Source organism: Herpailurus yagouaroundi, unplaced genomic scaffold, assembly GCF_014898765.1.
Source record: "Herpailurus yagouaroundi ecotype Mexico unplaced genomic scaffold, PumYag 161, whole genome shotgun sequence".
Lineage (NCBI taxonomy): Eukaryota > Metazoa > Chordata > Mammalia > Carnivora > Felidae > Herpailurus > Herpailurus yagouaroundi.
In genome coordinates this window covers 15,946,641-15,973,709 of record NW_024412402.1, presented here as the reverse complement: position 1 = coordinate 15,973,709, position 27,069 = coordinate 15,946,641, and the positions used below count along the sequence as shown (strand labels likewise).

The 27,069-nt window shown below is 39.9% G+C and overlaps 2 protein-coding genes across 2 annotated transcripts; both read left to right on the top strand.

Moving 5' to 3' along the window:
* The first annotated feature begins 1,686 nt into the window (after window positions 1-1,686).
* LOC121035570 (olfactory receptor 145) lies at window positions 1,687-9,012 on the top strand. Its single transcript, XM_040483383.1, has 3 exons — window positions 1,687-1,776; window positions 7,177-7,243; window positions 7,984-9,012. The coding sequence occupies exon 3, from the start codon at window positions 7,985-7,987 to the stop codon at window positions 8,930-8,932; it is 948 nt and encodes a 315-aa protein (XP_040339317.1). The 5' UTR covers window positions 1,687-1,776; window positions 7,177-7,243; window position 7,984; the 3' UTR covers window positions 8,933-9,012.
* A 15,185-nt stretch (window positions 9,013-24,197) lies between these two features.
* On the top strand, window positions 24,198-26,347 carry LOC121035290 (olfactory receptor 8B4). The gene has a single exon (XM_040482824.1). It carries the CDS (start codon window positions 24,203-24,205, stop codon window positions 25,130-25,132), a length of 930 nt encoding a protein of 309 aa, XP_040338758.1. The 5' UTR covers window positions 24,198-24,202; the 3' UTR covers window positions 25,133-26,347.
* The last annotated feature ends 722 nt before the right edge of the window (window positions 26,348-27,069 follow it).

Genomic DNA, 27,069 nt, shown 5'->3' with positions numbered 1-27,069 from the left:
GTGAGTGAGGTGATCAGAACCCAGGTCATTTGACTACAAAGCCTGCTTGGGGCCACTGCATTTGTCTTCACCGACACATTTACTAATGACTTCTTCCTCACTTGTGTTGAAAGGTTCTGTCCTTTACCGTTGACTTGTGGTTTCTGTGATCCTCTGTTTCCATGATTTCCCAATACAAGTCTTGATTTTCTATCAAGCTCTGATCTCACAGTGACAGCTGTTTACTGACCATCCCTCTTAGATGTACGTCCAGCAGTTGACATTCAGGTCTAAATTCTAGCTCTTTATTTTCCCTCTTTACTTCCCTTTTCTGTGTCCTGGAATTGAAATCTTAGTCACATTCGATACTTGAACTTTCATCTATTCTCACCATCGTGATCATTAATCTAGCAAATCCTGCTAATTCCTCCATCACTACAAATGCCTGGAGGCTCAAAGAGACGGGGCTGTCCTAACTACAAGATAAGTAAGTTTGATTCCTTTGATTCAAGGAAATGTTCTTGTGCAAACTAGGATAATAACACCTTCACAGAATTTTTGTAAAAACTAACTGTGTAAAGCACTTAGCATAGTTCCTGGCACATAGTGAGCATTTTAAAAATGTAAAATATTAATACTAGCATTAATGTTCTTGAATCCATTGAATGATTATTTTATTTTATTTTATTTTTTTCAACGTTTTTATTTTTGCGACAGAGAGAGACAGAGCATGAACGGGGGAGGAGCAGAGAGAGAGGGAGACACAGAATCGGAAACAGGCTCCAGGCTCTGAGCCATCAGCCCAGAGCCTGACGCGGGGCTCGAACTCCCGGACCGCGAGATCGTGACCTGGCTGAAGTCGGACGCTTAACCGACTGCGCCACCCAGGCGCCCCCGAATGATTATTTTAAGTATGACAATCTGTACTTTGTGAGGATTATTCATTTACCTATAAATGACATAGTGTATGTAAAACTACTAGCTTGGTACATAGCGTTCATTATGTGTGAATTACCCCCCCTTCTCCCATATAGACCTCCAAGGTCTAGGATTCTACGTTAAATATGTGTATTATTTATGTAGAGATTTGTATGTTAAGTAGATGAAAATGCTTACTGAAAGTAAATTGAGATTAAATACGTACAGAACCATGTAACTCTTGATATTTGCTTAGAAGTTAACTGTGGCTATTTCAAACCAAGATCTTTGTTTGAGCCGCCATCTTTTCTTTTCAGTGAGGTTCTGTATCTCTTATGAAAGTGTTACTTGTGCTTGGCCTCCTCTGGTGTGTGGTGATGGTCAATGCACTTGGGACCAGCTTTGTGCCACCAGAAGTCTGTGGGTTAATACATGTGCGTGAGAGACATTGTATTGCATTTACAGGTACCACGCATGGAATGATACAAATAGACTATAATGGGGAAAAAAAGACGGAAAAAATAGAAATAAATAAAGAAAGAAGCACTATATAGAGATGCAAGTTTTGGAAAGAGGGCAACTTCGCAACAAAAGAATACAGTTAAGAATAGTTCTTCCTACACTGCTTCCTGCTTGGGCTTCATCTGCTCTTCAAGGAACATGACTTTAGTGAAGCCCCAGTTGAGAAGATTTTGAGATGTAGTTCCCATGGCAACAAGCTCCGAGGTGACATAAATCCAAAGGAACTTTTCTTGGTTGTTCTATCATCCAAACAAGAATCTTCTCAGGCTTCTAGAGAAAAGTCAGTTTTTAATGAAGCTTGGGTCTTCTTTGCTGTCTGTGCCCCATGGAGCCATTTTCCTGTGGGTCTTATTTCAGGTTTGTGATGATGATTTATTTTCTTTAATTGTGAGTTGACTAGAGAAGGAATGAGAGCAGGGACTGGGATTTATTGTAATCACCACAGCAGTGGCAAATTTCTAAGTATAAGATTTGTGCTTAAGGTCTTAAGTGATTTAAACATATATCCCTCGTGTGAAGCATAGGCAAGCACTGGGAATGCACAAAAGTCACCCAACATTCACACACAAAAGACATACACACATACACAGGACTGATACAGGGGTTGTAATTAGCTTGCCAAGTGGAGGACAGACAGGTGCCAAAGCAATTCTTCTTTTTTAAAATTTTTTTTAAATGTTTATTTTTGAGAGAGAGAGAGAGAGAGAGAGACAGAGAGACAGAGTGTGAGAGGGGGAGGAGCAGAGAGAGAGGGAGACACAGAATCTGAATCAGGCTCCAGGCTCTGAGCTGTCAGCACAGAGCCCGACGTGGGGCTTGAACTCACGAACCATGAGATCGTGACCTGAGCTGAAGACAGATGACCAATCGACAGAGCCACCCAGGCACCCCAGCAATTCTGATTATAAACCCAGTACAAGGTGACTCCCCACCAAAATGCACCTCTCATCAATTGAGCGCTGTTTCAAAATTCATAAGTAGAGATCTCTCTCTCTCTCTCTTTTTTTTTTTGGTTATAGATTTTGTCTTTGTAAAAAAAAATATGCCTGGAAGAGGGTGTGGAATGTGGATGATCCCCAACAAGTCCTTAGTGGACTGTGTTGATGAATTTGTGAGCTCTTTCCTGAGAACTGCTTTTGACAATTGAAGGTAGAGCATGCATTAGGACTGTGAGTTGTTTGAAATGGGCACAAAAAGGAAAGATCAGAGGCTGTGAATGAAACCTCACCTGACCTCATAATTTGGCCTCTGTGGTGTGGTAGAGTGTGGTTCTAAGAAAAATAGGGCATCCATGGTGGGACAGGAAGCAGAGACAGGTGGAATACTCAAGGATCCTGATCCTGTCTGTGATTAAGTTACATTGGAGAGTTGGGCCTTAGATAAACTTCTGAAGAAAAAAAAAACACTGCTTCAGCTTTCCCTTATTTCTGTCAATCAGCTCTCCTCACTTCCTCCCTATATTAGCCTCTCTTTTGCCCTTACAGGCTCATCTAGCTCTTAGCAGGCTTTTTCTCTCTCTCATTCCCTCCCTAAATTATATATATTTTATGTAGGTTTTCTTTTCTTTTTTTTTGCCTTTATTACTATTTTTTAATATGAAATTTATTGTCAAATTGGTTTCCATACAACATCCAGTGCTCTTTCCAATGAGGTGCCTTCCTCAAAGCCCATCACCCATCCTCCCCCCCCTTACCCCCCATAAACCCTCAGTTTGTTCTCAGTTTTTAAGAGTCTCATGTTTTGGCTCCCTCCCTCTCTAACGTTTTTTTTTTTTCCCTTCCCCTCCCCCCATGGTCTTCTGTTAAGTTTCTCAGGATCCCCATAAGAGTGAAAACATATGGTATCTCTCTTTCTCTGTATGACTTACTTTACTTAGCATAACACTCTCCAATTCCATCCACATTGCTACAAAAGGCCATATTTCATTCTTTCTCATTGCCACGTAGTATTCCATTGTGTATATAAACCACAACTTCTTTATCCATTCATCAGTTGATGGACATGTAGGCTCTTTCCATAATTTGGCTATTGTTGAGAGTGCTGCTGTAAACATTGGGGTACAAGTGCCCCTATGCATCAGCACTCCTGTATCCCTTGGGTAAGTTCCTAGCAGTGCTATTGCTGGGTCATAGGGTAGCTGTATTTTTAATTTTTTGAGGAACCTCCACACTGTTTTCCAGAGTGGCTGCACCAGTTTGCATTTCCAACAGTTTAAGAGGGTTCCTGTTTCTCCACATCCTTGCCAGATGTATAGTCTCCTGATTTGTTCCTTTTAGCCACTCTGACTGGCATGAGGTGGTATCTGAGTGTTTTGATTTGTATTTGCCTGATGAGGAGCAACGTTGAGCAACTCTTCATGTGCCTGTTGGCCATCTGGATGTCTTCTTTAGAGAAGTGTCTGTTCATGTTTTCTGCCCATTTCTTCACTGGATTACTTGTTTTTTGGGTGTGGAGTTTGGTGACTTCTTTATAGATTTTGGATACTAGCCCTTTGTCCGATATGCCAAATATCTTTTCCCATTCTGTTGGTTGCCTTTTAGTTTTGTTGATTGTTGCAGTGCAGAAGCTTTTTATCTTCATGAGGTCCAATAGTTCATTTTTGCTTTTAATTCCCTTGCTTTTGGAGATGTGTCAAGTAAGAAACTGCTGCGGCTGAGGTCAGAGAGGTTTTTCCTGCTTTCTCCTCTAGGGTTTTGATGGTTTCCTGTCTCACATTCAGGTCCTTTATCCATTTTGAGTTTATTTTTGTGAATGGTGTAAGAAAGTGGTCTAGTTTCATTCTTCTGCATGTTGCTGTCCAGTTCTCCCAGCACCATTTGTTAAAGAGACTGTCTTTTTTCCATTGGATATTCTTTCCTGCTTTGTCAAAGATTAGTTGGCCATACTTTTGTGGGTCTAATTCTGGGGTTTCTAGTAGGTTTTCTATAAACATTTATCAAGGTTTTTCCATGCGTCAGCCTCTTTGCTAGGCTCTTATGATTTAATTTATCCCTCACAACAGTCTTATGGATTATTATCATTATTCCCATTTCACAGATGAGGAAGGGTGAAAATCTGAGATGAAAAAATGTTTTCTGAGCTGCTGCAAGCCAGGTCTGACATTTGGTTCTAAAGATACAAACATGAATAAACTTAGTTCTTACCTGTCCCGGCTCAGGGAGGTATATGGATGGTCACAAAGACAGCAAGATGTCAGGAGGAGCTTCAGTGGATCTAAGTCAAGACACTAGGACTTTCTGGCTAATGTCCATTAGGGTATGAGCTGCTAATGATTTGAGATCCTGTTCCTTCTAGTATTTTGGCATTTTGTTAGGGCATACATTGATAAATTTAGTGATTCATATTTATTTCCCTGACCTGGAATCAAACAGGTTTGGGTGAGGCTGTTTCCTCCCAGGTGGAGTAAGGAACATTTTGGTCAAACTTGCTCCAAATACTGTTTTGGGAGCACTTCAGCTGAGAAAAGCCATGCTGGGGACAAGGACTTATATGGAGGTAGCTTATTTCTGGAAGTGATCTAAGGGAAGAGGAAGAGTGAAGCAGGGAAGGATGGAAAGCCAATCCAAGGCAGGCCATTACGGTGTTTGCCTCAATGGGAAATTCACAACCCGTCTCTCTGAGGCCCCGTTGAGAATCCATGAGGAATGGAGCACTAGAGACACAGAAGAGCAAAGCATTTATCCACTGACTCCCAGGGGTGTTAACTCCTTCACACCTGCAGGTTTGCACATGCACCAGAGTGGCTGGGGGGATTCCAGCAGACAGTCTGTGTGGTGGCAGCAGTCCAAAGTGGTGCAGCTGGTGAACTGTGCTTCTTGACTACAACTGCGTGCAGCCAGCTGCCACAGCAACAGCAGAAGCCAAAAAGATGGGCTGAAATGAGGCAGAAACAATGTCCGACACAGACAGCCTGGTGATGGGACAGGGCCTTGCAAAATTGTTCAGAGCAGAGGGTAGATGCTACCACAGCTATAAGGCAGGGGCCACGTTATGTGATTTTTACTGTGCCAAAAAGTTTAGAAAGGCCTTTTGCTCCATTTAACTCTTTTTTGAAAGTCCATACTTTGTCCTTTGTCTTACTGTTGTCCTTGGAGTTAAAGCATCCTGTCTGAATTACAAGATAGAACATTGCCTGGAGGGACTGCGGTATTAAGCCACTGATGCCTGATAGTAGCCTGTTAGACTAATTGGTCTTCCTCAGCACATCTGATCATGTCATTCCCCTGATCATGCCATTCTTCTGTTCAAAATGTTCCATGGATTCACACTGCATACACATTTCTTGACATGGCATTTAAGTCTCTCCCTACTATAACCCTGGGGTGCTGTTCTAAGTTTGATGTCCAATTATGCCCTTTCCTTGTGCTCTGCATTGTACTCAGCCAAGTCAAAGAGCAGGTGGGCTTCTTTTAGAAAGGCTGGAAAACCCCTCCAACTGGAGAAGTTAGAGATTAAAGTTGGATTCCAGACTCCACCACCAACCAGCTGTGTGACTAGCTGGACCTCAGTTTTCCTGTCTGGGTGATGTAGGGTTGGAGGGCTAGATCAGTGAATCCCAAACCTGGCTAAACACCCCAATCACCAGGGACAGATTTAGAGGTAAAAACAGATCATAAAGGTCTACTTCTGGGATTTGAATTTATTATGTTTGCATTGGAGCAGCAGTAAATGCACTTTTAATATGCATAGGCTCATCTAACTCAACTGTTAGGACTAGATGGTTTTTAATATTGCTTCAAATCTGAGACCCCAAAAGTGTGAATTAGCTGTCACTGGGCTCAAGCAAGACACTGAGATACTGAGGCACAGTGGGATAACTTCTGTCATGAGGGAGAGTTAGAAAAAGAGCAAAGTAAGCAAAATAGGGACATAAACGTTGGTGGTTTGGTAGGAAGAAGGGAGTTCAAGCTACGAGGTCATCAGAGTCAGTATTAGCTCACTGGGAGCCTCCTGAAAGAGAGCTGACAGGGTAGAGGGCAGGGGCCATCAAAAATTCCAACAATTTAGCAATTTTGGAAAAAATAGTTCTTAACGGATGGGGATTTTTCTTTACTGCTAAACTCCAATTCCAAGGGATTACAAGGAAAGTCTGTTTCTCCCTGAACTAGATATTATGGGATTTCTGTGATAAACTGAAATTTAAGTGGTGTATGGAATACCCTCTCTGAACTTGAATAGCATTTTACTTTTACCTTTTCTGTATTTTATCATATCTTTTTCAGCATATTAAGTTCAGTGTATTCTATCTTATCTTTTCCAAGAGATTGTCAGACCCTTGAAGGCAAGAACCCTGCTTACATATTTTATTATCTCCCATAGGCAGATGTTAAACACAATTACTAAGAACACCAGATTTGGAGTAAGATGGACCTAGATTTAATACGGCCTTTTTAATTTAACATCTGGTGAATTACTGCACCTCTAAAACAGGAGTGATTAAACCCAGTTCATAGGATTTGGGGGAGAATTAAAAGGAAGTATTGTTTGTGAAATGATTTTGGATCCTGGACTGCTGGGGTCAGTACAGAAGTGCTAGGAATGTTTGGTATATATAATAAGTTCTTAATAAATGGTAAGTGATTATTTTTGCACAATGCTTTGCATTTTACTGAGTAGATGTTAATTGGATAAATGAATAATTTTTCTAAAAGCCCATTCAAATATTATCAAGGGTACAAGCAAATATTCATTTTTTTAAAAAGTTAGTTTCTAGGGCTGTGATCCCGGGGGATCCTCTGACTTTCTACTTCTAATCAGGTCCCCAGATCTCTAAACCTAGAAAAACACTGCTCAGTCTCCTGTCACCAGCTGGCACTGATTATAGGTAAGGATCCTGTCTCCCTTCTACAAACTGGAAAATAGCCTTGGGGCAAAGCCTCCATGAAATATCACCTTCTTTAGATCAGAACAAATTCTAAGGCCGTCCAAATTCTGATCCTTCAAACAGGACAGGAGCTAAAATGGTCTGTGCTTTGTTCCTTTATCTGTGTTAGCATTATAGCCATTTATCTGTCTGAACGATTGAGGATAAGAACGGGACTGAAAGGCACAATTGAGGCTCTGGGCTGAAGAAGGGTGAGTGACTGAATCCGGGCTGAACTTTTCCTAAGTCCCCAACCTCAGGTAGTAAAGGCTTTGGGGAAGACCCTCTCCCATGGGTGACCATGGAGTGGAAACTCCAGGCACAGTGGGCTGGCTCCCACCTCTTAAGCGGACTCTCCTCAGGTATTGGCCCGAGGTTTTATAATCCTGAGCATAAGCTGGAGTTGGAAGGACACAATAAATAGACCAAAGACCCAGAAGACTCCTGAGCTCATCCTTGAGACGCTTCTTCGCAGCAGCATCTTCCCTCACCATGGAGAAAGGTCCATCCTCCAGAGGGTACTCTAGTGGCAGACTCCTTAGGGGGCTGTGAGAACAGATACACAGGCATCCTGAAAGGCCTTTCTGCAAGTCCAAAATCTCTTTGTGTGGATCAGGTTTTCAAGAATGGGAGGATCAGGTTTTCAAGAAGGGGCCTCTGTCTCTGTCTCCCTTTCTGACTTTTTCCTCTTGTTTCCACAGAATGCCTTTAATGAGAATGGCAGCTGAGAACTCCTCTGTGACAGAATTTATCCTTGCAGGCTTAACCAACCAGCCCGGACTCCGGATGCCCCTCTTCTTCCTGTTTCTAGGTTTCTATGTGGTCATTGTGATGGGGAACCTGGGTCTGATAACCCTGATTGGGCTGAATTCTCACCTGCACACCCCCATGTACTTCTTCCTCTTCAACTTGTCCTTCATAGATTTTTGCTATTCCACTGTTATCACTCCCAAGATGCTGATGAGTTTTGTCTCAAAGAAGAACATCATCGCCTACGCAGGGTGTATGACTCAGCTCTTCTTTTTTCTTTTCTTTGTTGTCTCTGAGTCCTTCATCCTGTCAGCAATGGCATATGACCGCTACATCGCCATCTGTAACCCACTGGTGTACACAGCCACCATGTCTCCTCGGGTCTGCTCGCTTCTTCTGTTGGGTGTCTATGTGATGGGGTTTGCTGGGGCCATGGCCCACACGACATGCATGGTGAGACTGACCTTCTGTGCCAACAATCTGGTTGACCACTACATGTGTGACATCCTTCCCCTTCTTGAGCGCTCTTGCACCAGCACCTATGTAAATGAGCTGGTAGTTTTCGTTGTCGTGGGCATTGATATTGGCGTGCCCACAGTTACCATCTTCATTTCTTATGCCCTCATCCTCACCAGCATTCTCCGTATTCGTTCCACTGAGGGCAGGTCCAAAGCCTTCAGCACATGCAGCTCTCACATAATTGCTGTTTCTCTTTTCTTTGGGTCAGGGGCATTTATGTACCTCAAACCATCCTCTCTTTTACCTATGAATCAGGGGAAAGTGTCCTCCTTGTTCTATACCACCGTTGTGCCCATGCTCAACCCGCTAATCTATAGCTTAAGAAATAAAGACGTCAAAGTTGCTCTGAAGAAATCATTGAGCAAAAAGACATTCTCTTGAGAAAGGGACAATACTTAGGAAAGCGTTTTTTTTCTCTTTCCTTATATAATTCAGGTTCCATTGGTTACATAGAGGAAACTTTAAATTTTTCTCGAAGTTTATCCTCCCCATTTTATTTATCCTTAAAGCTATAAGGTACTCAATATTTAGAGGATCTTAAGAATCACTTAATTCAGTTCGCTTATATTTCTGAGGATAGGTCCAGGTTTATGTACCTTCTCCAAGGTCATTCAGTTACTCAGCAGCAGAACTGTGACAAGGATGTAGGCTCTTGATTTCTAATTCTAGTGGCCTTCCACTATGGCTCATTTTCTTCCTCCATTAGCCCTGGAAGATTTCATTTCAAATGTGAACTGATCTAGGATGTTAAGATCCAGTTCTATCTACAGAAATTTCATGCAACTTTTCAAGGGCTAATTTTAAATACCACATTTTTGCAGAGAAGGTAGGAGGTACAAAACTTTGTTGAGATGGTCTTGGCTAAATGACCAAATTCTTCAAGAATTTTGCAGAGTACATGGTGGGGAGTATGCTAGGGTCCAGAGAGCAGCAAGCATGGTAACTCCTCAGACAGTAGTGTGGAGCTTCAGGGACTTGGACTTGAAAGGATTTGGTCATGCTGGCTGGAAGACCTTATAGAAAGTATCAAAGTTATGAAGTACAGATTTGAGGAATTTTTCCCACACAACCATTTCCTTGTTTTCAAATTGTGCTTTTAACACTTGGGTGGAGAAGTCTGAAGCTCAGGGTGGTCAGCTAAAAATCTGGAGAATATTTCAGAACCATAGAGAAGACTTTGTGTTACAAGCCAGTAATTAGGTTAGCACCACACAGCTGCCGGTCAGCAGAAGAAATGATGACTGACTGTTATGGTAATGTATATGACAGAGACTACGTGAGGTATTCTCTCTGTGCCTCTCTAGATCAACTTTCTGCCTCTGTGTACCTTGCTCCAAGTCCTGGGAGGCATTCCCTAATGGATCTTGTCAATGGGCTCCATGGCCATCTGGTTTCTGGTTGGGTTAAGCCAATGGTGGCATCAGCAGAGAAAACCAGACAGAAAGAGGAGCATGATACTATGATATTTATTTCCCTGACTTTCTTCTAGGGGGCTATAGTCACTGAATGCCTATTTCCTCTTTTGTCTCTTCATTCAAAGGGGTGGTAGTGTTGCTTCTACTAGCCTCTACCATCCTTTTGGGGTTTCTCTCAACCACTCTTTTGCCTGTACCCATGCAAATAGTGCCCTTGTTATGCTTTTCAATTACTTTGTTTCAGGGGATCATCTGTTTTCTGCTGGGACTCTGATTGACACACCTTCCAGCAAAGGGTGAAAGGATTATACAGTTTAGGTTTGCAAATCCACAGCCTAATGGTACTGTGTAAAGGGAGGTAGAGTTGCTTTTTGGTTTAAAAGGAAAATGTAAGTAGTAAATATCTCTTTGAGAAGCAACAGTACGTGAAATGCTCTGAAAATACTTTTGATTTATGAGATTCTTTTTAGGAAAATTCTCTTCTATTTGTAAAAATGAAGTCTGGATGGATATAGAATTTTATCATTAGGGAAGGTACAGATCACTAAGAATGAGTTCAAAAGAATGACTGTGGTGGAATCAGGGAACTGTGTTTAGATGGCACAGAACAGAGAACCATCATAGAATTGGAATGACTGGGACAGGGGAGACGAGAAGAACAACATACAGTCTCCAAAAAAGCAGACTAAAGAGTTGGGGGTAGAATAAAATCTGAACCCTCGCTTTTACTCGGCAGTTCTGTGACCTCACACGAGTTAGTTGATGTCTCTTCCTTTAAAAAAAAAAAATTTTTTTTAACGTTTATTCATTTTTGAGAGACAGGGGCAGAGCATGAACAGGGAAGGGACAGAGAGAGGGAGACACAGAATCCGAGGCAGGCTCCAGGCTCCGAGCTGTCAGCACAGAGCCCGACACGGGGCTCGAACTCACAAAGTGCAAAATCATGACCTGAGCCGAAGTCGGTCGCTCAACAGAGTGAGCCACCCAGGCGCCCCTGATGTCTCTTCCTTTTTAAAACAGTTTCCACAGGATTGTTAAGAGAATTAATTATTTCTTTCTCCATTTCTCCATTCTTTCCACATCCCATATACAATATGTATTTATTTGTATGTTGACTGGGCAGTACATATTCATGGTATTTATAATTACTACCAAAAAATGATCAGTGAAAGGAAGTCTCCCTTTACTCTACTTTTCTTGTCCTTCTGTATTCTCCCCAGGGTCTGTCACTGTTGCTTGTTGGTTGTATGTTTTAAGAGAGTCTTTCTATGCACAGTGCCTGTGTTAGCCAAGATGCAACAGGGAGTTACTCAGATCAGAGGGCTGAAAGCTATCAGCAGAAGGGAGGAGGGGGAAGGGACAAAAGCAGGGAAGGAATACGCTTTGGTTTGTAGAACTAGCAGTTCCTTACAAGGAAAGGCCAGGCTAGGTGTTTCCCCTGGTAGCCCCTTGCCTGGGCCACTCTGAGCTGGTCTGGAGCTGAGGACCTGTGCAGGAGCCCCCAAGTTGTCCTGAAGTTACCTTTAACTCATTACAATACTAAGATCTCCTCTTATGGGCAGTTTTCCACCCTATTTTAAACATACAATGTATTCATTAGCTTGTTGACACACCAGACATGTGCAGTTGAACCAAAGAGCCCAAGTAATAGAGATTGTATTAAGTTCCTTATTGTATATGCAAGCTACCTGCCTCTAGTATACTGAATAAAAGCTTCCTGTACTAGCCCCACAGGGAGACAGTGCTTTGAGACCTATCTTCCTCTCTCCTTACTTGTGACAAGTAGTACGAAGTTCTTTGCTTTCAGCCCTTTCTTGAGTTGTGTTCAATTCAGTGCACACCAAGTGGCAAGCCTCTTGAGTTCAGTTACACCTGAACATACATACACACAATCTTTTCCTTGTTTTCAAAGCCTATGAGCAGTTCCTTTAAAATGTAACTACCAATGAAAAGGGGGAGAAGGGGCTGTTGTTAGATAAATAAGTGAATAAAAAAGCAGAAAAGGAACATATGAAGGGTTGTGGGTACCCAAAAAGAGGCAGAGAGAAAAGCATAATGTGAAAGCAAGGGAATGTCAGCTCTGGTTATGTAAGTGTGTGCCCCAAGACACAGCTCACAGAATTTGGTTTTTCTGTTCTCTTTCTTCCAACTTGATTTTTATGATTGCAAAATTCTAATATATGGGGGTATATCTCATTAACAGCTTTCTACTACTGTATATTATTTTGTTTTTCCAAATTACCAATAATGCTTAGCATACTTATTCAATGACTCTTTGAGTTTTCCCTAATGAGGATACATATTTTAGATTGGGAATTACTGAATGACATGAGATTTTGAATATTTTTTCAAAAATCCTTCTTGAAAGTTTATCTCAATTCACACTCTTACTAGCAGTATAAACAAACTCAGCCTGTCTACTCTTGGCCAGATTCTGTACTAGTAAGGGTGCCACTCATAAAAACTGATTACCTTTAATTTTGATAGTGCTGGGGTTGTGTTACTGTCTTCTCCTTTTATTCCTGTCTACTTCATAAACTACTTGTGGTGTCTGAATGGATAAGGAAAAGAAAAGAAAAGAAAAGAAAAGAAAAGAAAAGAAAAGAAAAGAAAAGGAAGAAAAGAAGGAGCAGAATTGAGACTGCTTTCTTCAGCCTTTTTTTTTTTTCTTATATACTCCCTATAGGGGAGGGAAATAATTTTCCCTCTACACTTCTAGATTCTTGGCTGACTCCCCTGTGATAAAAGACTGATTAACAGGAGAAAAACAAACAGAACTTTAATAACATGTATACCTCCTGTATACATGGGAGATACTCAGGAAGAATGTCCCAAGCCACGACCTTAAATACCATTTCCAGCTAAAGACAAAAGAGGATGCTGTTGGGGAGGGTCGTCAGTTACGAAAGGCTATCAGATAAAGCACGATAAATGAAGGCATGGTTGTTATGCAGATTTAAGTTGCTGCTAGATAATAGTTTCTAGAGATTTAGTCATCCCCCTCTTCTTGGTACAGAGGGAGAGACACTCTTACACATAGAGATTTCCCTTATAAATATTAATTTCCCTCACAAAAGGGCTACTTCTACTTGGTTTTCAGAGCCTCTTCTATGCCTTCGTTTTCTTAAAATTAATCAGATCAAGATAACCCTTATGCCAAAGATAAATATTTTGGGGTAGCAAATTCTACTCTACTTCACCCCTTTATTTTTTAAATGGCTTTTCCTTGGCTTCATCATAACTCAGTAATCTTTCTGTGAGCCAAGGAAGGGAAGATACTCTGGAGTTTTACTTTTGTGATGATCTATTGTGAGACGACTTTCTGGAATAGCTTTCTGTCACCTCGCTGCTGGTTTCAATGTCTCTTCTCTGTGTTCTCAGAGCATACTGTACTTAACCTATTAAGTGTTGGTCAAAATGTAGGGCCACTGATTTACTTTTCTGTATACATATCCACTACAAATTAGACTGTAAGTTTTGTGTGAGGGGAGTTCCTGGTGTCCGTTTTGATTAATAACCCACACCTAGTGGCTACAGCAGAACCAGGCTCTATTTTAGATTTGTAAGCCCCAACTTTCCACTCCTTTTTATGGTCAAGTATAGTGTTGTCAATATAAAATGATTAACTTAAGCAAACTCTAAATCATTATCAATTGAACACTGGCTCTGAAAGAAATTTTATAAAATACCAACAATTATGTATTCATTCTGTACTCTCCATTTTCACTCATATCCCACAGACAACACACTGAAGAAAAACTTATACAATGAAAAAAATTATTCATGTAAGAAGCTCCCATTTTCCCCAGAATATCAGATTAAGCCAGCAAGATTGTGTTCAAAAGAAAAATTAGTATATTGCTATTTTTCTTTTTAATGTTTATTTTGGGGGGGGGAGGGGCAGAGAGAGGGAGATACAGAATCCAACACAGGCTCCAGGCTCTGAGCTGTCAGCACAGCTGACATGAGATCATGTCCTGAGCCTAGGTCCATGCTTAACTGACTGAGCCACCCAGGCGCCCCCCAAAGATAAACTAGAAAAAGGTCACCAAGACCATAGACTGATTCTTCCTTGTTGACCTTGCAGGGCACAATACTGTTTTCTCAGAGCAAATCTTCCTTTCTTTACTGTCACAAATGAATATATTCTATAACCTGTCAGATGGTTTCTAGGAACATTTGATGATATAGTTTTTGGAACTTTGCAATTTCCTAGTAGTTTTATTGAGGAAAATTACTACTTTTCCCTTTATAATGAAAACAAAGTTGTGGGAAGATATTTTGAGACTATGAAATGTCTTGTTCCTTTTCAATTTTTCACACTCTAGTTTTAGCATCCATTGATAATTCTTGCCTGAATCAATACTACTCTGATGGTTGAAAAGTAGAGATTTTTTAACTCCATCAGTCCTTCATTTGTTAGTTGGTACTTTGTCAGGAAGAACGTTTCCTTCTGTATTTATTTATCTATTCACTCATTCATCTAGTTATTCATTCATATTATTGTGGACTCACGCTTTCTAATTTTATGTAATGGATTATGATTCATTATTGTCATTGCTTACTTTGATGCTCAATTTGTCCCTGATTTGTCCAGTGGGAGCCTCTTCATGCAAGTTCCTATGTTCTTTTAATATCTCTCTATTAGATTTTGAGCACTTTGTTGCTTTACAGAAAAACAATATGTTTCAGGCTTATTTTGTAACTTTCCTGCACCAGCACTGGTTCTATTTAGAGACAAATGGTGTTTAAAACCAAAATATGAATGGTAGGTGGAATGAGCTGTATTTAATGTAATTCTGCAAGTAGGTATTTAATGGGAGAATATTCGTGTTTATAAAATATTCATTTATATGTTTTTTTCCTTGAGGATACCTGTCTGTGTACAAGTGATAGACCTGGTTCTCTGTGAATAAGCCATTGCTCCATGTCCCAAAGTCAGTGATTCCTGAGTGTCATCTGTGGTCCCCTTCTCACCATTTTTTACTAACTCACATGACAATCTCTTTAGGTTCCCATCAGTGACTGGTGAGACCACATGAAAGGAAGAAATAGGCCTGGAGTGGGAGGGAAAAAAGTCCTAAGACTCTTGTACACACAATTTGGTTTTGATACCATTCAGTCTAGCTTCCTTAAAGTTAGGACTCCTAGTCCCATTTGCTTCCTTCCTTCATATTGTATCTTGCTTGCAGTGACTACGCACCCCCTACTTTTATCCTAACTTTCCAGACTTCCGTGACTTGAGAATGAAGGTGGACAAGAGTTCCACATTCAAGGGACTCATGTTTTTCAAACCCCAATATGACATTTTGGAAACTTTATGCCCTTTGGATTGTACATACAAGTTCTCGCGTAATCTTCTCTACAAGTTAAGGAGCTTGCTTAAGATTGTACAGATAGTAGGTGGTGGAGTAAAGAATTGAATTTAGACTGTCTCATTCTAGAGCCTATACTCTTACACTTGCTGCCTTCCAGAGGCTCAATCTGCGTGCCTAAGAAATAGCACATGTGATGCACATATATTCATTTTGTGCAATGTCCAAGTTCCTGCTGCCTTTGAGCTGAGAAAGTTTATATATTCACTCTCATTTGGAAACAATGTGCCTAAAAGGTATGTCAAGAGGAAGACTGTAAAGATTTTTCTCTTCATTTAATGCACTAAACTAGTAGGGTCAGTAATATAAACTTATGTGGGACCTGCTGAACTACTGTAATAGGGACTGGGCAGTAATACATGTAGAAAATGTTTATTTGAGGTTGTATTTCAAACCTCAACCTGGTGATCTAACACATGCAGAGAATGTAATGCCTGGCAGATATAGAAAGTGCTAAATAAATGTTGAACGAATCCTTAGTGAGACCTTAAGATACTAAATTAGTGTTTTGTTTTTAATATAATTTTTAAAAATAATTTTTCTTATATTTGCAAAAGTAATGCTCAAGTATTATGGGAATATATAAAAGTAGAGATAAGCAAAAGATAAAAAAAATCCATGATCCTACTACCTAGAGATAACTACTCTTAGGATTTTGGTGTATATTTTTTCAGAATATTTTTCTGTGTGGGTAGTTGTGGTGACTTAGACTATTTTGCAAAAACTACACACACACACACACACACACACACACACACACAATACTATAGTATAGTTTTTTTTGCAAAAACTATGTGTGTGTGTATATATATATGTATATATATATATAGACACAAATGTGATCATATTAAATACAATTTTGTAACTTTACTTTTCATTCTGTAACACACTGTAAACAGCTTTCCATGTGATTAAATTTTTATCAAAATCATGATTTTCAATGACTATATTCATTGCATTTAAAGCTAAAAGATCAGTGGAATGATGCAAAATGTTGCTATTTTCTGCACAGAAAGACATTGTTTTCTTTTTTCCAAAGAGTTTTTTTTTTTAACTGTGATATGTTCATGTGATGATCTCAAATTCCTTCTCTAAATTCTAAGAGTAGCTTTGTCTTTGATTTATTCTTAGTGTCAATTCTGCATATTCCTCCCACTACATTAGTTCAGTTTTCCTGGTCTCCATCCTTCTTATCTTTTACCAAAAGTCAAAGGCAAGTCTAGAGATTCTAGCCTTATTTATGCTTCACGTTTCTCTTTCCCTAGTAAAGAAGACTCTACATCCCAGGCAGGTAGTTAAAGAAGCAACCCTTTCTCTTCCCCCTTATCCTACCCACTCTAACCCAAAGGAAAGGAACAATTTATAGGACTCATGAGAAATTGGGAGAATGAACTTATGTGGCTCAGTGTGGCCTAGCCACCTTCTTATGGCCCCTTGCCCCATTTCTGATTAGGACAGGCACATTCTCAAGATCCCCAATCATCTCTTTCATTTGTAACCCTTCTCCTTTATTGGAGAATACCAACTGTTGACCAGCTTGGTTTAGACCTATATTCATTAATTTAGTCTGTGATGGGCCATGAAGGAATTATAAAGTCCTATTGTATATCCAGGGGTCTTTCAATCAACTTTATCAGCAATAAAACTGGAAATTTTTTTTTTGGTCTGACATCTGTGTCTAATTTCAGAAATGGAAGAGAGATATGATTTATTATTATTACCCCTAACCCTTCTCAACTATTTCCTACCCCTCCCTGCCATGTATACAATAATTCAAGTCTCACTATCATTTGACATTCCCCAAATTTACACTGCTTTTTCCCCTCTAATGGCCTTTTAATTTCCTTTTGTGACTCCCTTTGCTCAGAATGTCCTCCTGATTTTCTCTGCTGGTAACCTGCTACTTATATTCAAGCCTAATAGCAATGCATTTCTAAAACCATATCACAAAATAGATTGCATATTTCCATAGTAACAATGTAATAATTGGAAACTATTTCTGAATAAAGATCTAGTACAAAATAACCTGTTGGGGAGTTCTATTTTTTTTCAAAAATTTTTGAGGACCCTCAATACTGTTTTCCAGAGTGGCTATACCAGTTTGCATTTCCATCAGCAGTGCAAAAGTGTTCCCCTTTCTCCACATCCTTGCCAACATCTGTTGTTGCCTGAGTTGGTAATTTTAGCCATTCTGACTGGTGCCAGGTTGTATCTCATTGTGGTTTTGATTTGTACAAAATAACCTGTTACAAAAAATCAAAGATATACTTTCTAGAATACTCTATAATGATTTTTTGGAGGAAAATGATTTCCCAAGTTTTAAAAAGTGTACAAAAAGCTATTCCATGTATTGATTTTATACAAAATATCAAAGGCAATACAGTGAAGATAGAGTCCACAAAAAACAGAACCCTATCATGACATTGCCCAATTTAAACAAACGCTAGTTATTTAATCATTAATAAAAAGTTATTGTGCCATAAGCTGCCTTAGATGTTAAATATAATCCTCTTTATTATTATTATTATTATTATTATTATTATTATTATTATTATTATTTGCTAAGGCCTGTATTGCATTAAAAAAGAGTCATCGAAGAATTGAAAGTTTTAAAAACTTTGCGTAGGAGTATGAAGAATAATCTGTGGAATCGGAAATACTTGTTCATTTATCCTCCAAACCACATCCAAACATTTCCATGAAAGGGAAAAAATCATTCCAAACAGAGCAAAACTTTGAGGGAGAGTTTGTTACATCCCTCTAAGAAGGTGATTTTTGCAGATGTGTCCGCCTTCATCCCAGGGATAAATTTGTCCCACAGCCTGAATGCTTTCTCTGTCTCCACTCCCCGTGTACAGCCCCATGAATCTCCAGTCCTTATTATACAAGCCAGAGTTGTTGACTGCACACAGCAGAAGTTATTCTGGTTATCTTTGGCAAAAGAGGGAGTTAACTGGCAAGAAATTGGGGGTAATTAACAGACTCTTAGAGAAGGCTGGGGAACCAGCTTCTGACGCTAGTCAGGATGTAGGGGAAGCCAGGTGGTGGAACCACAGCCAAGCTGTACTGCAGAACCATCTGGTTAGGCTGCACTGGGTATCACCAATACCTAATACTTGTTATCAATTGGTAGTTTTTCTGTCTTTGTCTTTGACAAAATGAAATATAAATTGTTCCTCTTTCTTGTGTCACTTATTCCAGACTCAGAGTCCTGCATGGGAACATCTGACTGGCTAAGCTCAGTCTTTTGTTCTTTGGGGAAGTTTCACAGAAGGAGGCTGAGTTTGGCTTCAACCAAGGGTCACACAAGGGCAGATTCCCAAACATGGAAGGAGTACCAATGCTGCACAGTCAATATTTCTACCTAGTTATGTATAAGCATCTGTTTATCCTAGGTATCTAGGTATATATCTAGATTATATATTTAAAGGGCAGGGATTGTGTCCGTTTTGATGGTTGCTCTTTATTCTCAGAGCAAAACACAGGCCCAAGAATGTAGCAAATGCTCTCTATCTGTCTATTGGACCTTCACTATTTTTACATTTCTTAAGTTACATTTCTAACTCATAGTCTTTCCCCCCCCATCCCCCAGGCTGATGCCAACTTTGGATAATTTCTTTAGATCTACCCTCCAATTTACCCATTATCTCTTCACCTGTGTTTAAGAGGCTGTCTAACATATTTATACAGTTCCTCATTTCAACTACCAGGTTGATTTCTTTAAATCAACTACCAGGTTCATTTCTACAAGCTCTATTTGATTATTTTAAAAACCTGCCTTGTCAATTTTTATGGGGCCTTCATTACACTTCCAATTTGCTCCCCCCCACCCTTTGAACACATTAAATAAATTATTTTGTATTCTGTCCCTGATAAGCCTAATGATTTTTCAGGTCTGGTTCTACAGCTTGTGGTTTATCATTCAATGATGATTATCATTTCTGGTGGCTTATTTTGTGTTTGTTTAGTGCTTTTCATTAAGAGCTCATGATCCCTGGATAGTTATCTGGGGAAATTCTTTGATATCTGGAGCTAACTTGTATTTTCCAGAGATGATTTTTTTTTGTTATATATGTAATATGATTTTTAAAATTTATTTATTTATTTATTTATTTATTTATCTATCTATCTATCTATCTATCTATCTATCTATCTATCCATCCATCCATCCATTTGCCTGAAACACAGAGGTTGCTAGAAATTCTCAGAGGATATTTTATCTCTTTCTCTTCCCTAGAGCCGAGGCCAAGTCAGACACATATCTTTGCCTTCTTCCTATGTGGGCTTTTTTAAATTCATCTAATTTAGCCATGGAAGATGTTTCTTTTTGGGGACCCAGTATTATGAGTCAATAATGGTTCCAAACTCTCAGGCTTCCAGGATTCAGTCATAAAAGGATTTATCCCAGGATTTATCTCTTGGGTCCTGCATAGGCAACTCAATTAACATCCAACTCTGGGCCATAGGAAATCTACTAGTTCCCCAAGGGCAAACTCCAGGTCCAGTGCTTGTGTGCCCCTTGGATACAGATCTTTTCTCTTTTGCTCTCACAGGAATTCACTTAGTTCCTGCCACATCAAACATTAACAGGTAGAGGATTTTTATATTTTACTCAGGATTCTTAGTTTTGTTCTATCAGGGAAGAATTTTCTGAGTATAAAATTTGCAAGAGTGCTGGAAATAGCTGGCCTTAATAAATACTTATTGGATGATGAATAAATGAGTAAGTTGATTCTACTCTAATAAATAGAGATCATGCCCATTCTTCCATTGCTGGGCCATTGCCATACATCTGTCAAACTGTTATTCAAGAGAGAGAAATGTAGCGGATATGAAATTATGTGTACTAAAAGCAAATAACTATTTTCTTCATAAAAATAAGCCTAAAAACATCTAACTACAGAACTGAAAGGAGATTTTCTGAGTAGTAAGGGGGAATTGGATCAAGTAGTTCAAACTTGTACTAAAAATTCCTCTGGCCATTTCCCTTGAGTATTTTCCCCTGATGTCTACCAACTAGCATGCAGGTCCTAGAGGGCTTCTGTGCCCTTAATATTGGATAAATGGCCATAAACTTGCTGTCCTGTGCTATGTCTTGAAGAAAGGCCAGAGGGTTCCAATATGACTGTCCTGAAGTCTAGAAGATGACAAAAGAGAAACAGGAGTGGAAAGAGAGGGAGGGAAGGAGGGAAGGAGGGAGGGAGGGAGGGAGGGAGGGGGAGAGAGACAGAGAGAGAAAGAGAGACAGAGACAGAGAGAGAGACAGAGAGAGACAGAGAGAGAGGTAAAAGCTGTACCCTGTTAGGACTGAATCTTGGAAGCCACGTAGCATTGCTTCTGCCATGCTCTTTTGGAAAAATCCTAAGTCCTTGCCTAGATGCAAGTGTAGGGAACATAAATCCCATCTCTTTATTTGAGGAATGTCAGTCCTATTGTACCAAGAACATGTGGGATGCAAGGGGTGTGTGTGTGTGTGTGTGCGCGTGCGCGCATGGCCACCTTTGCAAAAAACAAAAACATCTTCCATATACATGTATACTGTACAGTTGTTGTAAATATTATGTTACATTAGAAAACATCCAGCATAATGTCAGGTACTCTGTAGTTGCACTATATGCATCAATTCTTTTACCTCTTGATTCCCTCCCTTTATATAAGAAATAAAGGGAGTTTTATCTTAAGAGATACAAGATGGATAAAAAATATAAAATGATGGTCCTTTTGCATGTGCCACCATACTGAGTTGTTAGGTCAGTAAATTCCCATTTTACAAGTGGGAATTAGGGATCAAAGGTGCTTAGTAAATTTAGTGTTAAAGTAGCTTGGCAGGATGATTTGCTAAAATATTAATTTGTTTTTGTTCTCCATTTATGTTTTAAGTCAACGTTTAATTTCAAGTGTAGCAAGGATACAGCTTGATGAATTTTTACCAACTGAACACATCCGTGTAACCAGTATCCCTATGAAAAACAGAACACTGTCAGCAACCCTGAGACATCCTTCATATATATATCCCTCTCCAGTCACTAGGCTGGAGACCAAGCATGAATAACTGCTATCTGACTTCTAACACCACAGAGTGATTTTCTTAGTTTTGAAATTCATATACATGAAATCATAAAGTATGCACTCTTTTGTGCTTGGCTTCTTCTGTTTCATAATAGGTTTGTGACCTTTACCTATGCTACTAGCTTTCATGGCTATATGGAATTCTATTTTATTAATACCAATTTATTACTCAGTCTACAGTTGATTGACATATGGGTTGTTTTCAGTTCTTGATTATTATGTATAATGGTGTTATGAAAATTCTTGACATGTCTTTAGGTAAACATGTATACTTATTTTTATGGGGTATGGACCTAGCAGTTGAATTGATGGGTCAAAATGTATGTATATGTCCAAATTTGTTAAATATTACTAATCAATTTATTATACTATATGCCATGATATTCAACAATGTTGTTCCATTGTACCAATGGTTACAAGGTAAAATTATACTAATGTTTATTCCTTCAACCAATGTGATTCTTTTCCCTCTTATTTCCTTTCCACCTATTTTAGGCAGGTAGTTCAGGTTTGTATTTCTCTGCTTTGGAGATTTTGGTTAGGTATAAATCAGAAACAACTTGCAGCAAGTGTTCTTCCTATTTTTGAACCTGAATCTATTGAGATACAGTATTGGTTGGTCAGAAGGAGTAAGTTCAGTTAAGGAGAACTTTCAGGGCAAGAAGGGTGAAAGACAGATACTTCCTTAGCCAGAATGGGGATGGAGGTCAATGGGTCTAAGAGACAGTAGGGGCCAGAGGACCTGAACAGCTGCTTATGCTCTTTTTAGTAGGGTGACCGTATAATTTCCTCTCCAAATCCAGACAATTTTGAGAGTGAGAGAGTATGCTATTAATAATTATACAGGGATAATAGATGTAAATCAGAACTATTCCAGGAAAACTGGGATTATTTTAGGCAGCCTCAGTTAACTTACAAATGCAGTTGCTTACATGCCTTTGAATGTTTCTTAGAATATTCATGTAGCAGATCATATGGAAAGCAGCTTTGTCATCTGGAGAATGACAGGACTAAAACAGGTACATCTCCTGTTACATCTCGGCCTTCACACATCTATAGAGTAACTTTATGCAGGTGTGTGTGTGCTTCCTTGCATATGTGTTGGTATATTTTAATCTCCTTATATATAGCAAAGGCCTGCCTGTGGCCCTTAATAGAGCTGAGGGTAGGTGGTGTTTGTGGTGGTGGTGGTGTGGTGTCTCCACTGTTCTGAACAGCTCAGGCTCTTAGAAACATTTTGTCTGAGGTGCTCTCTGTAGCATCTACAATTCTGATCTAAAAATGTTTGGTCCTATTAGCAAAACTCCTGCTGAAGATCTGGAAATGGTGGCTAAAATAAGTTTGAGGTCATTTTCCTTTATTTATTTATTTATTTATTTATTTATTTATTTATTTATTTATTTTTACTGTTTATTTTTGAGAGAGAGAGAGAGAGAGAGAGAGAGAGAGAGAGAGGAAGAGACAGAGTGTGAGTGGGGGAGGGGCAGAGAGAAAGAGGGAGACACAGAATCTGAAACAGTCTCCAGGCTCTGAGCTGTCAGCACAGAGCCTAATGTGGGGCTCGAACTCACAAACCATGAGATCATGACCTGAGCTGAAGTCAGATGCTAAACTGACCGAGCCACCCAGGTGTCCCAAGGCCATTTTTCTTTAAAGCCAACCTTAAGTACCAAGAGTTAATGAAGGAGAGGAAAAATGAGCCCCCACATTCAGCATGAATGGTATGAAATCCCTGGGGTAATGGGGAAATTTGAGTAGAACAACTGAGTCCCAAGATGCCAGGTAAGCAGCATTATCCAGGTTGTCAACAAAGACAGTGCAAGTCCTTCCTCATAGACAAGTCTCTGAGAAATTCCTAGGGAAATTGTCTGTAAGCAGGCCCCTGAGATCATCAAGTAGCATAAACTTCTCTGTGATATGCCAGCTGGGGTTCTGGTAAAAATGAGAGTTGCTATTTTTTTTGCTCCTGAAGTTGATGTAGACCATCTGGGAAAATCCACAAACAGAAATCTTAGTCTATTCCCAGAGCACCTTGGTGACTGGGGTCTGTAAAAGGTCTGATTCTCAACACTAAGGGAATAAGAAGAGTACACTTGAGGCTGCCTCCTTTATGCATGAACATCATTTTCTCCTTTGGGCTAATGGAAAAAAGGCTGCATAAAGCCCAGCACTGAGTGAGGCCAGGGAGAAGGAAGGTGAATGTCTGAATCCCATGTTTCCTTATAGTTTTCTTTTAAACCCACATCCAAGAGGTCTAGGGTATATTGGTCTCTTCTTTGCTCTCAACACTGACTTTGATGTGAGATGGAGTGGAGGGCTTAGAGGAAGAGAATAGGGTGTGCAGAGACAGTAGGGGACACTATTGGCTTTCTCTATAGGGGAGGGAGGCAGAGAATGGGTGGAGACAGTGAGTCACATGAGAGCTCCTGTCTCTCAGAGCCTGAGGCAGTAGGCTCAGGTTGTACTCCTGGCTCTTGTGATGTCCTTCTGTTAGTCCTTGGGCAGCGAATGCAGGAATTCTGTCTCCTCATCTCTCAAGAAGGGACAGAATTCTTGTGCCCAAGAACACACTCTAGCCCAGGGGAGCTCAGATATAGTCACAGGCATGTTGTCAATGGCTTGGCTGGGGGTGGGGGGCGGGGGGCGGTGCATAGATGAGAGAAGAAAGTAAAAAGGAAGGACATCCATGCACTGGCTCATCTTCTAGAGCCTTCTTCCATCAGCTATGTTTATATCTATTATCAATCTATGTGTTTTATTGTTTGTTTCCACAGACAGCTCCCTGGAAGAGAATGACTCTGAGAAACAGCTCCTCAGTGACTGAGTTTATCCTAGTGGGATTATCAGAACAACCAGAGCTCCAGCTTCCCCTCTTCGTCCTGTTCTTGGGGATCTATGTGTTTACTGTGGTGGGCAACTTGGGCTTGATTACCTTAATTGGGCTAAATTCTAGCCTTCACACTCCCATGTACTTTTTTCTCTTCAACTTGTCTTTTATAGATCTCTGTTATTCCTGTGTATTTACCCCCAAAATGCTGAATGGTTTTCTGTCAGAAAATGTCATCTCTTACGTGGGATGCATGACTCAACTTTTTTTCTTCTGTTTCTTTGTCAATTCTGAGTGCTATGTGTTGGTATCAATGGCCTATGATCGCTATGTGGCTATCTGCAAGCCTCTGCTGTACACGGTCACCATGTCCCCTCAGGTCTGTTCTCTGCTCATGTTTGGTTCATATGTGATAGGGTTTGCTGGAGCCATGGCCCACACTGGGAGCATATGGAGATTGACTTTCTGTGATTCCAACATCATCCACCATTATCTGTGTGAAGTTCTTCCTCTCCTGCAGCTCTCCTGCACCAGCACCCATGTCAATGAGCTAGTGTTTTTTATTGTTGTGGGAGTGGTCATCACAATATCCAGTATTAGCATCTTCATTTCTTATGCCTTGATTCTCTCTAATATCCTCCATATTCCTTCTGCTGAGGGTAGATCCAAAGCCATCAGCACATGTGGCTCCCACATAATTGCTGTTGCTTTGTTTTTTGGGTCAGGGGCATTCACCTATTTAACAAGCTCTTTTCCTGAATCTATGGACCGGAGTAAATTTGCCTCAGTCTTTTACACCAATGTGGTTCCCATGCTTAATCCTTTGATCTACAGTTTGAGGAATAAGGATGTGAAACTTGCGCTGGGTAAAACCCTGAGAACAGTGCTCTCCTGATGGTTCTGTTTGTATAAATTAATTACTGGTAAGCATCATACTTAAGTAACTTTTTATTTACAGGTGCAGAACTTTTCATCTTTTTTCTCAACTAGGTCTTCTTTCCAGTTAACCACAAGTCTCTTGCTTATACACTTCTTGAAGATTATGCTATTTTGTAAGATTTAAATTGGTTCATTGCATGCAATTTAGCATCTATTAAGTGTCTACTGTTTACTAGACTCTATACGGGGCCCAAGAGATAGATGAATAAGATGTGGCCCCATGCCTTCCATTCTTTTCTTGGTAGGCTAAATGGATTTTCCAAACAACATTTCTGGCTGGGGGATGGAGCAGGTGATGGTATGAAGGTCCAGGACAGTGAACTTATGTTTTCTTCAGGTATGGGAGCAGCTTTACCAAAGACCAATGTAGATACCTTGGAGCCATAAGTCAGATAGTCTCCCAGCTCATTGAGAAGTTGCTTGCCCAGGGAGATCATAAATCATCTCTTTAATGTACGTACTTGTACACATAAGAGAAGCCCTTGCACAAGAGTTCTTTACATGGTTTGAAATGTAAAGATAAATCAAAACTAAAATCTTTCATTTCCAAGTTTCAGAACACTTAGGGCTTGGAATGGTAACCATGGTGTAGGCGGTTTTGTAATTGGGCCAATTTCTTGGGCACTGTATGCTAAGGCTGAAAGCAAGAACAAAGAAGAAATTTCACAGATTTATATGATTGTTAACTGCTACCTCTCCTCTATACTTCCCTGAAGATACTGTGTACATTATGGGGCATTTAGGAAAAGTCTTTTATTCTTTAAAGTCGATTTAGATTTTACTGTCTCTAAGAATATGTATGTATTGATATATATATGTGTGTGTTACAGTTAACTATTAGAGAATCAGGAAGAAAGAGGAGTCATATTACACTTTCTGCTTGCAGGGAAACTTGAAATGGATCCAGATTTTGAGTGCCAAAGTCCACTTTGTACTGCTCTGCTGAAGATTCTGCTATGCTATATTGAATAGTTCAGATTTCAAGGAATATACCCTTATAAACTTCCTTGAGTGTAGGCAGGAAGGTGAACCCAGGACCAGACCAACCCATGTGCAAAGATGGGCAGATGGAGACTCAGTGTGGCTAGAAGAATGGGGCGGAGTAGAGGCTAGAACTTGGGGTGCCCTTGAGAAGACTCTCTGTGAAGAGTATTTGGTACTTTTTTTTGGATATGGAGAGAGTAATATAAAGTACTGAGTTGATGTATTTTTCTTTGCCTGTATTCCTTTACCTCGTCCATAAAATTGGATAGTTGCTCAGTTTGTATTGGTATGAGAAACAAGGCAGTAAGAAGTTAGTCCTTCTTGACATTTACTTCTCTGCTGACACTCATGTGGAAGCAGCAGCATCATACTGAGAAGAAAGGTAGTTCAAGTGTTCCAGGCTTTGGCCAGAAGCATGCCAGACTGTGATGGAGTTGAGAACAGAATGGGGAAGGACCTGCAGCATGGAACTGACTAAGGAGGAGACAGAAGACAAACCTTATTTTCTCCAATTATGCTAACGTGAGGAGATCTCAAAAGAAGGTAGAAAAATCTGCTAAATATTTGGATTATACCTAGATTATGATAATCATACTTAACATTTACTGAGTATATACTATATGTTTGGGCACTTTTAAGGTACCTTACCTACATTAAACTCATTGGAATTGTATTAATGCCATACTGAACAACTGCTTGTTGGTCCTTTGGGCCTAGCTGACTTCTACCCTCTGGAGGACTGTCTGTGTCTGGATATGTGGGGATCTTGGGGATATTAGGAAAGAGTAGAGAATAGGGAGAGATAAGAGCAAGTATACTATGAGACAAAGAAAAAATCACCATCGGTATAAATGAGTAGGAACAAGGAATAAATCAGAACCATAAGGATATGAGTGAATGAATGAATGA